The 13054-nt window shown below is 47.3% G+C and overlaps 2 protein-coding genes across 8 annotated transcripts in view; one reads left to right on the top strand and one right to left on the bottom strand.

The window, feature by feature from the left end:
- WRAP73 (WD repeat containing, antisense to TP73) overlaps positions 1 to 7829 on the bottom strand; it is a 12666-nt gene extending 4837 nt beyond the window's left edge. For all 5 annotated transcript variants that reach the window (XM_042831329.1, XM_042831328.1, XM_042831327.1 and 2 more), the window contains exons 1-4: positions 7702 to 7829; positions 6979 to 7131; positions 6312 to 6428; positions 296 to 368 (exon numbers count right to left, since the gene is read on the bottom strand). In XM_042831329.1, the coding sequence (XP_042687263.1) occupies positions 296 to 368; positions 6312 to 6428; positions 6979 to 7131; positions 7702 to 7806 (448 nt within the window). In that variant the 5' untranslated portion in view covers positions 7807 to 7829. The remainder of the gene's footprint in view (positions 1 to 295; positions 369 to 6311; positions 6429 to 6978; positions 7132 to 7701) is intronic.
- Positions 7830 to 8996: 1167 nt separating this feature from the next.
- Positions 8997 to 13054, top strand: part of TP73 (tumor protein p73) — a 31131-nt gene continuing 27073 nt past the window's right edge. For 2 of the 3 annotated variants that reach the window (XM_042831567.1, XM_042831569.1), the window contains exon 1: positions 11469 to 11574. In XM_042831567.1, coding sequence (XP_042687501.1) covers positions 11531 to 11574 — 44 coding nt within the window. In that variant the 5' untranslated portion in view covers positions 11469 to 11530. Of the gene's footprint in view, positions 9082 to 11468; positions 11575 to 13054 lie in introns of those variants that run through there. The other variant, XM_042831568.1, reaches the window with a different exon arrangement.

Genomic DNA, 13054 nt, shown 5'->3' on the forward strand with positions numbered 1-13054 from the left:
AGGTCTGATGGGAGCCACCCTCTTTTCAAGTGACAGATAATGAGGAAAGGCACTTCAGATTTGTGCTTTTCATCACCAACATACTCAGCTTAATCTGACACCTCACAGGACCCATCAGAGAGGGAGCACCACAGAAAGCCATGCAGAACAGGCACCCAAACTGGTTACAGTTCTGTGCAAGGGCTGAAAACTCAGATCCGAGGGCAGCAGTCACAGCAGGTGGCACCCAGGTACCCATCACAGAGAAATGCATCTGTGTTCAATCCCATACCTGTGGGAAATTGGTGACACTTACCCTGCTGACAAGCTTTGGGATACTTGATGTAAGATACAGATTTTGTACACAAGGACCACACAGTTATCCGCAGCTGTTGAGAAAGACAAGGAAGTATTTGCTTGTTTTTGTAGATTAAAAAGAGTTGGTACACAGCCCCCAACCCCAAAACCTCGATCAACAACGCAGAGTAGATTCAATGCATGGTTTAGTTCAGTTTTGCAGTTATTCTGCATAGCACAAAGCTGTAAGAAAATCTGGAAGGAATTCTTTCTGCACTCTCTTCAGTGAGCAAGGATACTTATTTCTAATTAATATTAAAGGTACAGAATGCTCCCAGAGGTACAGGAGCAGAACACCAGGATGGACCAGTAGGAGCTATTGGGAATAGGTGAACGGTTGGACTGGGTGATCTTTTAGGTCTTTTCCAACCTTGGTGATTCTATGATTCTATGACAGCAGCACTTCACTGATACTGAAGATGGAGATGCACTCAGTGTGAGCTGGGTTCATGCTCATAACATGTTGCCAATATCCTTTTCAGCTGGAAAAATAATTTCATCACAAAACATGGGAAAGAGATGAGAAATCACTGCAACTCAAGAACGCTGTATCTTAAGCTACTAAGTATGAAACCAGATCTGTTTATTAACTCCTAACCACACGCTCAGCTGTGATGCCGATTTGCACTTTGTTCTTCCTTCCTCAGCCACCCACAAGAAGGCAACGTTTCAGAACTGAGAGAATTAGAATTGAAAGACAAGCAAAAGCAAGGCATTAAGCGCCGTATCTGCGGTATTTCTGGAGCCTGGTGCACCCACAGAACATGAAAACTGCAAAGAAGGCAGTCAGCTGCAAAACAAGCCCCTTCACAGCTCGTCAAGGTCACAGCCTGCATTCTGGAAGCTCTGCGTTGCCATCTGCAGATTATTCAATTAAAAACAAATACTTACTCTCCCTTAGCAACGGCAGCCACACCAGACATATGTGCATTAATCAGTATGTCATGCGAACCTTTGCATTTATATCTGGAGCAAGGAATGTTTCCAGGGTATGCTTTTCATCCCATGTTTTCCTGTATTTTTATTGCACCAAGGTAAGAGATTCTAGATAAGACACAGGTAAAACTATTTTTGCAATTAAGATCCATGGGCACAAAACCATCCTTCCCAAGTCCACTGAACAACAACATCAGTTCTGATTCACTTACATAAATATAACTTTAGCACCATCTACCATTCAATCACCCACCTGCATCCAATGCAGACCAATTACCAGCAGCGGTGGGAAAAAGTTTCTGTTGCTCTTTTTCTTGTGTTTGTCCTCAATAAACATTCTCCTTTCTCTGAAGCAACTGGTACAATTCAGTGGTGAGAAATGGCCCCAAGGAAGCATCCTGTGTGTTTGTTCTTACCTGGTAACACCAGAGCCTGTGCACTGCAGTGGACCTTAGAGGCTTTTCTACTGCTGACATGAATCATGCTTTGATGCTGTGTATAAACCAAGCTACAGATTCCTAACACTGCCTCTCTCCAGAAATGTGAAGAGCAAAAGAGCATCATTAGCTGTTTCTACTAATTTTTAATACATAGTGAAGAAACTTATGAGACTTGAAAAGACCACACACAAAACTGCTGTTTTAAAACGTAACAGGGAAGAGCAACAACCATATCAGATTTCAGTCGTCTCAAGTCCAAAGTTTTAAAAAGCACAATTGCACTACTGTTTAATGCTGCCTTTATTCTCTCTTCCTTTATTTAACAGCTATGAAATTACAGCTAGACATCTGTAGTGCCACCTTAAAGTTTAAGGGATCCCAGTGGAATCTGCAAGATGAACACCATTAATCAAGTTTTATCACCACAACTGCTCACTTCCGGACATACAAAAATACAGCATTGTTAGTCTGCTCCTCATGCAAGATTTACTTTAAAAATACCAACACAATGCCTACTCACATTCTTCTATAGCAACTGCAATAGTGATATGCTGCTCGCTCCTATTAATTGCAGTGTTAAATGCACTTGCTGCTGTTCCTCCCTTGACCAAAACAAGCAGCACACACAACACACATTCTACAGCCACTTAATACAAGCTTAGCAGCTGCAAGCTTTGAATGCTGAGGTCTGGATCGTCATTTTTCCTGACAAAGGCATCCAAGTTCACACTTGTGTTACCACTTGGCTCCAGCCAACTCACCTGGCCTGCTGTGTGTCACACGCATTGCTACTGCAGACCAAACAGACTGGCTCCAAGGCTTAGAAAAGGCAAAGCCTTACTGCTGGAGCACACAGGAAGAGGGGAATCTCTCAGGGAGAAGCAGCTCAGGGCGTGCAGAGCTCCTACTGTTACCTCTGCCTTGCCTGAGGCTCAAACAATTCAGCTGGGAGTTCTACTATAACTTCATCACGACCTCCTGTCCATGCCACACAGCACAACCTAAAAAGTCTGGGACTGGTATTAGAAACCTATGAGAGCAGAGTGTTTTGATCTCTACATTCAGAGATTCTTTTCAGTTTTTCCAATTCATCTCCAGCAAGAAAGTTTCCCTAAACTGGAAGCTACAGCATCTACTTCATCTGTGCCCTCAGACCTGCCTTACACAGGCTAACAATGCTTACAATTAAACATGAGGAAAGAGGGAAACCCTTCACCTTCTCAGATGGAACTGAAAAATGATTCCACAATCCTACCCAAGCTGCCAGTGAAACCTGGCCTAAGGAGGATTATTTCACAGCCAGCAGAGATAATTGAGAGACAGAAACAAAATGCAGAGGATGAAAAAAGAAAGCAAAAAAAGCTTTAGAAAAAGCACAATAAACTGTGCTGTTCCTATTTACTTTTTTTCAGAGTTTGTGGGGAAGGAACAACAGCTTTCACAGCAGAACAGCTTGTGGTCGGGTCAGAGCACGGCAGGCATTTCTTACTGCCCGTTTTGAGGGTACTTTCTCTTTCCTTACCACAAGTTTCCAGATTAACTGGAGTTGTCAAACCCCAAATCCTAACAATAATGGTGTCTGAGAAGTTTTCAGCTGTTGTTTTGCAGTGGAAAAAAAAAAAACCAAACCAAAAGCAGAAGCATTTTTAAAATAGCCTAAAAACAGCTGAGGAAAAAAAAGCATTTAGATGGTAACGTGATAAACAGTCTGCAGTGCTGGGTTCAGGACTACGACCAGTGTTGACAGCTATAGGCAGGTGTAAGACTGGTGATTTTCAATAGATAAAAACACACTTTTAAACAACCTTGCATCTCAAATGACTGTCAACTTTTGTCCCAGACTTGACTGGGTCACAAAGCCTCCTTACATAGCACTGTCTGTCAGCACCGGATTTCAGAAGATTATTCAGAGCGCATTCCTCGACAGAAAGCATTTTTCAACCAGCGCAGCCATTTACAGTTACTAAGGATTAGCTCCAATATACACAGAAACACACACAATTTTTTTCTCCCACTGTAGCTCCAAGGAAGCTTCTTAATGCTTCAGTACTGAAGTGGAACTCAAGAAACTACAATACGTGAAATTCCAAAGCACAGGTCTTAAGAGAAATGCTCCAGAACAATGCAGATGATCTCCAACCAGCTACCACAAAACTTCCAAGCCTGGAATAAGTTCCATTTGCTTTCCCTGTGTCTTTTATCTGCAGCTCTTGTTTAAACTCTACATGCCTGTCATCCCAAACTTTGTGTGGGAAAGAGGAACCATACCTGGAATGACATCTGATAGGACAGGACAAACTGATAACATGGACTCCTCCAGCAAGCAGCCTGCTGTGCTAGATACACTGCAGAGTGTTTTCAGCAGAGGAAGCACCTGCTACAAAATGCAGTAGCAAACAACAGCTATGGGACAAACTGCTTTCCAGGGCACTACACAAATCAACAGCACTGACATCATGCTCCAACTTTCTCAGATTCCAGACTTCTGTGAGGGAAAGAACAGAGCCTGTGTATGCTTCTGGTCATCAGACCACACCACTGAGCTCTGCCTTATGTACCATACTGTTTGCTGGGGTGTTTATGTAAAGGTTTAGATGGTTATCTGTACCATTCTACATTCCTGCACCCCGTGTAATAATGTTAGGACTCACGAGACCTACACAGTGATACAGAATTGTCTGCAGCAAGATGACCACATCTGCATATTTACACTAACATTAGAAATTAAATACCCTGGGAGCATCACTGCTCATCTCAAAAGACAGCCGAGTCAAAATGGATTTCAGAACACGTCAGAATTCTCATGCACTCCTCTTCAGTTAGAAACTGCACATGATGTGACTGGTGGTCACATTAAAAAGAGAAAAGATAACAGCACTCACTATAGATGTTATGTAAAAATGTAAAGATGTTACTGCAAAAAAAAATCTGACTGCAAGTCACCCAATGAATACGTTCCCTGTTGCACTAATAAGCAAGGATTGCTAGAAATAAATTAGCATAACCATATGCTTAAAGAAGTCTCTAGTAGAAATGACTTCAATTTGCAAGCTTACAATGGAGCTCATATGTTAACTTGAAGAATTACAAGTATGAGTGATTAGTTGGTGCTGTTTGAAAATGTCAAGCTACCAAAGCCAAACTGCACTGGTTGACAGGGAACCAGAAGCCCCCCCAGGCAATCCCTGAAGTTCATAGCACACATAATACACCAATATTAAGTATCTTGACAGTTTCTGTCTCAAGCCCTGCTAACGCCTGTCCCAGCAGACCATGGATTTACATGCTATAGAGTAAACACAACTCAGACACCGGCATTACCCAGGCAGCTGTCTGACAAAGCTAATTTAGCAACCTGTTTACAGCTGGAAAGAAAACTTATCCCAACACAGATGCCAACTTGGCAAAGGCTTAATGAAATCCTTTAAGGTCAAACCAAGTTCTGTTGGGAGGTAATAAATACTTGCTGGTCCACCCCCACATGAATGTGCCATAAGAAATTCATTCGTAGCACATAACACCAGGCTTCAGTTTGGGTTACAGGGACAACACCACTCCTGCCTGACTGTCAGGCATGTCTTCAATGACTTAGAGTTGTAGCTCTGGACTCACGTTTATTTTACTCACTACCAAGGTGATTGCTGCTGGAGAAACTCAGGTTTAAATGAATCACTCCACAAAATCCACAATGTAAGAAGTTGAGGGGAAGTGGAAGGAGACTGTTTGACAGGCAGAAAATCCCTACCTCAGCCAGCACTGAAAATCCTTGCCAGGGAATTCCACCCTGTATGCATATTTCCACACAGGTTCCCTTGAGAGCATCAGTTTTTACACTAACTCCAGTATGCACACAGATAACAAGCCCCCCACCTGCATCCCACTGATTGATATTTGGATGGAAATCTTGCTGTGTAACATCCAAACTCAGGGCAACAATGCATCATTTCAAAATCCAACTAGTCAGATATATTAAACAGAAAAATTTCTCACATGTGGTTCCCAGCTATTTTCTGGCCATTCGATGTACTGAATTGCATCAATCATCAGCTAAAAAGGTGGAGAGTCAGACTTCCACATGCCTTCCAACGTGTCCTCAGTGTACAGCATACAGAGTGATCTGGGCTCTACACCTTAGTGCAGATTCCAGAACACAGGTTTTAATTCAAATTTCACAAGTGCTTCTACCAGCAGCCATCTGACTACTGTTTGTCACATCAAGCACTTCTGTAAGCATTTCCCAGTTAACCTAAGACTATGGTTTTTTTTAATTCAAAAGCCATTCGTGGATGTTTGTAGATCTCCCTGAACTACCAACATATTTGGTTACCAAAACTGCTTTCATAAATGAATGTTATTCCTACAGTTAAGCACACAATTTTATCTAAGTTAAGAGTCCATTTTCTATCTTACCAAAACTCCAGAGAATGAAACGTTAACACAGTAACATCTGAACTGGAACTAATGTAGTTTACATCTGGGAATACAGGAAAACTGTTCTTTACCACCACTACAGCTTTAAGAACTCCAGGTTATTTTAAGAGGCAAAGGGCAGACAGTAACATCTGATACCATGGAGAGTAATCATGACTTCACACTTACATGAAACTCCGTTGTATTGAGAATGTGACGACCATCCGGACTCCAACATGAAGCCACCAATCCTGCTGACCCTTCATCTATCTTGCAGTGCCAGTCTGGCTGCTCCAAGGACCAGACCTACATCAGGAAGGAAGGAAAACAAGCAGGCACCAAACAAACAGCTCATCAAAACCTCTCCTTACAAGAATACGCTTCAGCTGAGAAAAAGCTCCTGCATCACCAACCAGAGAGGGCAAGAAACCTCCAAGCCGTGGCCATGAAGGACTGGCGTTGGATTCCGCTACAAAAGTAAGCCTCACAGCTCTGTGTGTTAATAGAAATCATAAAATAAGCAAAAATATTTGACAAATACTCTGAGTATATCCAGCAATTGAAAAAAAAAAAAACCATGCTTTAGACCATTTGGCAAGTTTGCATGTATTTGTTTCCTGCTGAAATAAGAAAATTCTAAGATCCTTTCTAGTTTTGGTTTAAATTAGTTTACTTTGTATTTTCATTCTAAGTCCGTTTTGAAACTAAGAGGTAGGTCACAGCTTTATAAGTCATAGCATGCTGCACTACATATCATCAATAACATTTTCCATTACTTTAGCAAAAGCATTGAACTGGTGACTGCTGTTCACACTCACCACACACACAAGTCTACCACAGGACTCTGGGTCCTTACCTGAACAATCCCTCGCTTGTACATGGCACACAATATGAAAAGAGAATCAGACGACCATTCTATGTACTGAATCTGGTCCAGGCAAGTGTACAGCTGAAGGATCTGGAGGGTATTCACATCCCGAATGATCAGCCGGTACTGCACACAGGAAGCCTGAGCACAAGCAGGAACACAGCTGGGTTGGTGCATCAGCCCCGGACCTGAGAAGCTCATGTGCTGCACCCCACAGCGCTGTACTGGGCAGCATTCACCCTTAGAAAGGCTTCACACGAGCTGTGCTCTAACACAAACAGTGGCTTAAGCCAGTAGGGGGGCCTATAGTCATTTAAAACCCGAGCTCATTAGTTGTGTGGCTGCTTGCTAGGCACGACTAAGCCTACTCCTCCAAAACACGATTCCTCGTCCCATCGGAACGCCATTAACCTTTTAAGCGGCGGTAACTGAGCGCTGTGCTGACCGCAGCCCGCGCCGTTACAACCGACAGGACGGACCGACCGACCCGCACGGCTCTCTGCAGGCCCGTAGCCGTGCGGCACAGCCGCTCTCCTTGTTAACCCCCACGGGAACGGCACCGCACCGCCCGGAGCCCGTCCCAAGGGGAGGAACCGAGGCCCGCTCCCGGCCCAGCTCCCGGCCGCCACCACGCGGACCACGGGCGACCACCGCCCGGTAACGCCCGGCTCCACCTCAAGGCCCCGTCCCGCCCCTCAGCCCCGCTCTCACCAAGCACTTCCCGTCGGGGGAGAACCTGCCGAGCAGCCCGGAGAGCTTGAACAGCTCCGAGAAGTCCATGGCACCGCCCGGACCGGCACCGGGAGCAGCACCCATTCAAACCCGCCCGCTTCGCCCGCCGCGCCCTGGCCCACACCTTAGGGCGGAAGCGGGCGGAAAGGGCGGGAGCTTCCGGTCTGGATAGCCAATCGGGGCAGGGGGTGCCGCGCGGCATGCCGGGGGTCGTAGTCCGGGCGGCGCGGGCCGTTTCTCTGTCAGGGAGCGCCCGGCGGCGGGAAGTCCCCGCGAGTGAGCAATTATTATGCAAATGAGCTGCGTAATGACAGCGGCGCGTTCCCAGCGCGGGCTCCGCGCCCTGCAGCCCGCCAAAGTCACCGGCGCCGTTCCCTCATTAGCGGACTTCCCTCTAATTTGGCTGTCAGACGATTCGGGTCGGCAGCGTGCCGCGGCCTGCTCCAGGTCACACTTCCCGCTTCACGGCTAATTGCTGATGGAAATGAAAGGCCGAGAGCTGCAGATGAGGCGCACCGGTACAGGGAGGGCGTAGAAATAAAAGATCCTAAAGCTTGATGAGAGAAAGAGCCACGAAGGGTTTTGGGGGGTGAAGGGGGGGGGAGCAGCCCGGACCTGCTGCTCTGCCCCGGTGTGTGAGGCACTGCCGTAACCCCACCCAGGATGTGCCCACAGTGACAGCCAGCATCGGGATTTGTTATGGGAAGTGGAGGCTGGAGCTAAGCTTGGCTGAAGCAAACCTTGAGCTTGTGGAAACGCTGTCAGCAGACATTGGTGAGTGCGGAGAGCTGAGAACTGCAGCTACAAGTAGAGAAAGCCACTGGGTAATGGTTTAAAGAAGGAATATTCCATCTTCTGACCCACAGCGTGGGGCTTTCAAGTGAGGAAGAAGGCTCTCGGCCTTGCTGCCCTTTGGGGACGGTCCCTGCTGTTCCCCAGGAGGGATGACTGGGCCTTGTTAGCAATGTGAGTACCCAAACAACTCCAGAGTAGCAATCTGGCAAGGTGCAGAGCTTCCTTTGGAGCTGTGCTTTCAGTCTCCTTCCCAGCTCGACAGCAGCTGTCTTCTTAGCCCTGCTGCTGCCCCAGAGTCATTTTGGGGCTGGTGACCAGCATAATTCCCCTGCACGCTTGGCTGAGCTGTCCCCACCCCTTTGTAACTGCCTTGTATTGCAGGAAGGGAGTGCACAAGCCTTTGCCTCACTTTTCACATAGCTTTCAACAGCTCCAATGTCATTGCCTAGGCGACCAGGACGCTACTAGATTGTAGTGCAGTAAATAACAGATCCTCAATCCCAGGCCGCTCCTGTCTGCGGGAGACCTCCGGAGGAACTCCAAGTGCCTGGGGAGCCAGAGCAGGTAGGAGAAAAAAGACAAAGGGAAACTCCTTGCGATTTGTGTGTGTGTGTTCCTCAGCACAGACCCTCTCTCAGTTGCTCCGTAGTGCAGCTGGAAGATGATCTGTGGCTGCTTTTCTTTGTGGAATTGTTACTCAGGATTAAAAAATCTTGGATAGATAGCTCCAAAGTGCCTTAGGTCCAGAGTGAAAGCACTTATGGAGGAAAGAGCAGCCTGGAATGGAAAAGCAGAGAAGAGGATGAGCACAGGCAGGATGCTGAGGTGGTTTCTCACTGCCAGGCTCAGCAGGGTCGTGGTGCCTGCTGCAGGGACAGCACCTATCTGTTGACTTCTCTATCTGTCAGAATGGATTTTGGTCTATGCTGTTTTGTTGGTACCTCAGGCTGCTCCAGTGTGTCCTGTTCACCCAGTGCTGATGTTAATATGCTGCTGGACACAGAGATCTGGGTGTGCTGCTGGAAAGCTCACTTACTTTCGGTCAGTTTTGTAAGCAATGTTTTGCATGTGTGAATTTACTAATCAGAGGTGAGTGAGCAAGAGCACTGAGTGTTGTGATCTTGGGATGTGCCAATATTTTGCAAATGTTAACTTGTTGGCTGCAGACTGGATGAGCTGGATGGTTCCCAAAGTGCAGCTGAGGGGAGGAGTGGAGGTGTGGAGATAAGCTCACAAACTGTCAAGCAGAACACTGCAATTTCTTGTGAGAATCAGCAATATCTAACCATTGCCCTTGAAAGTCCCAATCCCAGCTGTGTGTTCTCACTGCAGACCCCACTACTGCGTGGGAAAAGAGTGATGCCTTGTCCAGCATCTCAGCAGTGCAGATTTACAGGCATGTATGGCTTCTTTTGGCTTCCGAGGTCTTCCTCTCTCAGGCTGGGCCAAAGGCCTCTGAAGATTAGAAATAGACCCACTGTACAGACTTGTGTGCATTTATCTCCCATTAAAGTGGCTAAAATTTTTTGTCACATTTCATTCTGGGCTGTTAAGGGTGGCAGGATGGTGGTGAATATGTTGTTACTTGCTGAAATAGCGACAGGCATTTCTAGGTAAAGCTAAGGCTTAAAGTTAATGGTGAGATCAAAGATGCTCCTTGAGACTGCTGAAACTCAGCAGCCAGGCATCACCTCCCATCAAAGCTTCATCCCCCTCTGTATGCATGTGGTACCTTTGTCTCTACCCACTGTGCAATTTCCCTGCAATGCACTAACTAGCAACAGAGGGAAGCAACAATCCAGTGAATGATGGAGATGAGTTGAGAAGGCGTGCAGAGAGGCAGCTCCCCATGTGTAACCAAGCAAATCACATCAGCAGCACTGGCTTCATGCACTGAGCCCCAGGTTTGCATGTTTCAATCTTTCTTCCTCCAAATGCCTGCAGTGAATCAGCCTGATTGCTTTGCTGCAGCCTCCCTTTGGGTCCTGTGTCACAGCCACCACTAAATGTCACCCCAGGCAGTCTTGCTCACCTGAGGCATCTATATTACATAGAGGCAGAAGGGACAGAGGATCCCCTGCTGCACTGCTTAAGAAGCAGATGTGTGTGTCTGGAAGTGCCATCGTGGAAATCCTGATGGTGAAAGTTTGGCTAGAGAATTCTGTGCAGAAGTCAAGGTGTTACCTCCTCAAACTGTGGTGCTGGGAAGAGGTGTTGGGGTGACATCAGGGAGCTGATGCCTTAATGGCAGAGGCTACATATCCTCTGGGCTGATGTGGGAGACTGGGAGTGGCAGAGAGCCTGAATATGCTGCTGCTGTGTTTAGCCTCAGGTTAGTCACCTCCCTGTGCCATTTGCATAGCTGACAGGCACTGGGAGGTAATTTCATCCAAGTCATCTAGTAGTGCTTCCAATAAAGACAGAATTAGTTTATGAGACTCTTCCTGGTTCACCTCCATTTAACCTGTGCCAAGGGCTTCTGCTGGATCACATCTGAGGATGTGATTTCCTTCTGCTGGACTGCCCCATCAGAATGACTGCCCTGCTTCCTTCCCTCACTGATCCTGTAGGATACCTCATTTTAGGGCAAATTACAGACAGCACTGCTGCCAACTTCCAGGAATGCTATTTGCAAAGTTTCCTGCAATTCTCTATCATCTTAAAGGCCAATATTTAGGCTGTCACTATTGGTGCAGGGATGCTTCCCCAGCATGTGCAGCAGTCACTGCATGAGGGAGGTGTGTTAGCTGCACTGGCAGCCCAGCTGCTCTTTGCACCACAGATCCCAAGTGCTCAAGTGTGAATGGACACTGACCTGGCTTTGCCAATGTCAATTTTGTTTTGAAAGAGAAAGGAAACTTCTGAAACGCCCTTAAAATATTCAGGTTTTTTTTTTCTGTTGAAAACGAGTGCAGCCACGTGGTTAGAGCTGGTGTCACCCAGCATGACCACACAGCACGGGGCGGCGCGGAGGTGCTCGCTCTGCTAAAAGAAAAGGCCCGGCTGCATCTTGATGCTACCGATACCCAGGGCCATGGAAAGCAGCATGGAAGCAGGGTAAGGGCCCGAGAAGCCTCACTGCAGCTCTGAGCTTTTCCTTTTCTTGAAACTGCTGCTTCCGTCCTTTCTTTTTCTCTGTTTACACGTGGGATGAGGAGGGATGGGCGGAAGTGAGACTTTGATGAGCTCTGTCTTCAGCTAGAAGTCCTGTGGGGAGCAAAGACTCTGCTGCTGTGCCAAACCCTCCTGGAAGAGCATCTGCAGGTGCTGCATCACTCAGATGAGTCGCAGATGCAGCAGAAACCAGCATGGGTCGGCTTTCGGGACGCCGCCCTGCTTTCACTTTGATGGCTGGTGCTGTGCCTGTTGCTCCTAAGCCACCCGGTCCCCAGCTGACTCAGAGACCATTGAAAGGGCCCTGGCCCTGCAGCTGGTCTCCCCTGAACATCATCATTCTGAGAGCAGCTGCTCCCACCACGAGCGGTTTAAGATTGAAAAGCAGGAAGTTTTCAGGCTTTCGCTATTAGATGTCGGTACCGAGTTGAAACAAGATGGTAACCTTTGTGTGAGTAAAAAGGGGTAACCGGAGTGCAGCTGGGGTGCATAGGTGTTAGGAAGGGCAGGGTGGCAGCCCCTGCAGCTCTGGGGAGCGAGGGGCCAGGGAGGAGGAGGATGAGGGCAGTCGCATGGTGTGGCTGCGAGCGCATGCTGACCAAGATGGCTGCAGCCCAGCTCTCTGCAGCATGCTGCCTTTTCTTCCGGGGGCTTGGGGAGGCACAAAGGAAAGATCACAGTGTTCTCAGTGCTCTGGTGCTTGAAGGAAGACAGAAAACTGGGGGTCTTTGGGCTCTCTGTAGCTCATAGCACATTGCAGCTGATCTAAGCTCGCTCTCAGATGGCGCCTCTCCGTGCTGTCCTATCAAGTTTTGTCATGTACCATCACCCCATCCACCCATCATTCACCAGCCTTGCTGAGGAGGGTTTCCCCATTCCCCTCCTGGTGCCGGGCTGCTGAGCATAATCTCAGGGGAGCAGCACCAAGCATCTTTTTGGTTCTGATTCTCACTGCAAGACTTTATTCGCCAACTAACTTTGTGTTTCAGTTTTGTTCAGAGACTTCCTACTCAAGAATTCAATGTTGTTGTCTGAGAGATCTAAGCCCTTTACTGAATGAACCTGGTTCAAAATGATTACTAAGAATAGTTCTCAAAGGGTGGAAGGGGCTGTGGGTAGCAGTGCTGAGAACTGCTGGAGCGTGCTGTAAACATTTCAGATGGGAACCCAGTGTCACAGAATTAGCATTGAGCAGAAATGGGCTGACATCTTAGAACCCTGCCACTTTGGCCCTTTCCAAAATACCCACATCTTTGTAAGATTGGAGACGATGGAAGTGGTGTCATCACCTGGAATATCAGCATTAAAGAAAGCACCTGCAGCCAGAGGTCTGTTGCAGGGACACTTCTGGGATCCCAATGGGAAATGTCCCAGCAGCCCAGAAAGCTCCTGCACTTTGCTGACCTGAGTTTGGGCACCAGTA

This window comes from Centrocercus urophasianus, unplaced genomic scaffold (genome assembly GCF_019232065.1).
Source record: "Centrocercus urophasianus isolate 14NV4802_14NV808 unplaced genomic scaffold, USGS_Curo_1.0 seq_36, whole genome shotgun sequence".
Lineage (NCBI taxonomy): Eukaryota > Metazoa > Chordata > Aves > Galliformes > Phasianidae > Centrocercus > Centrocercus urophasianus.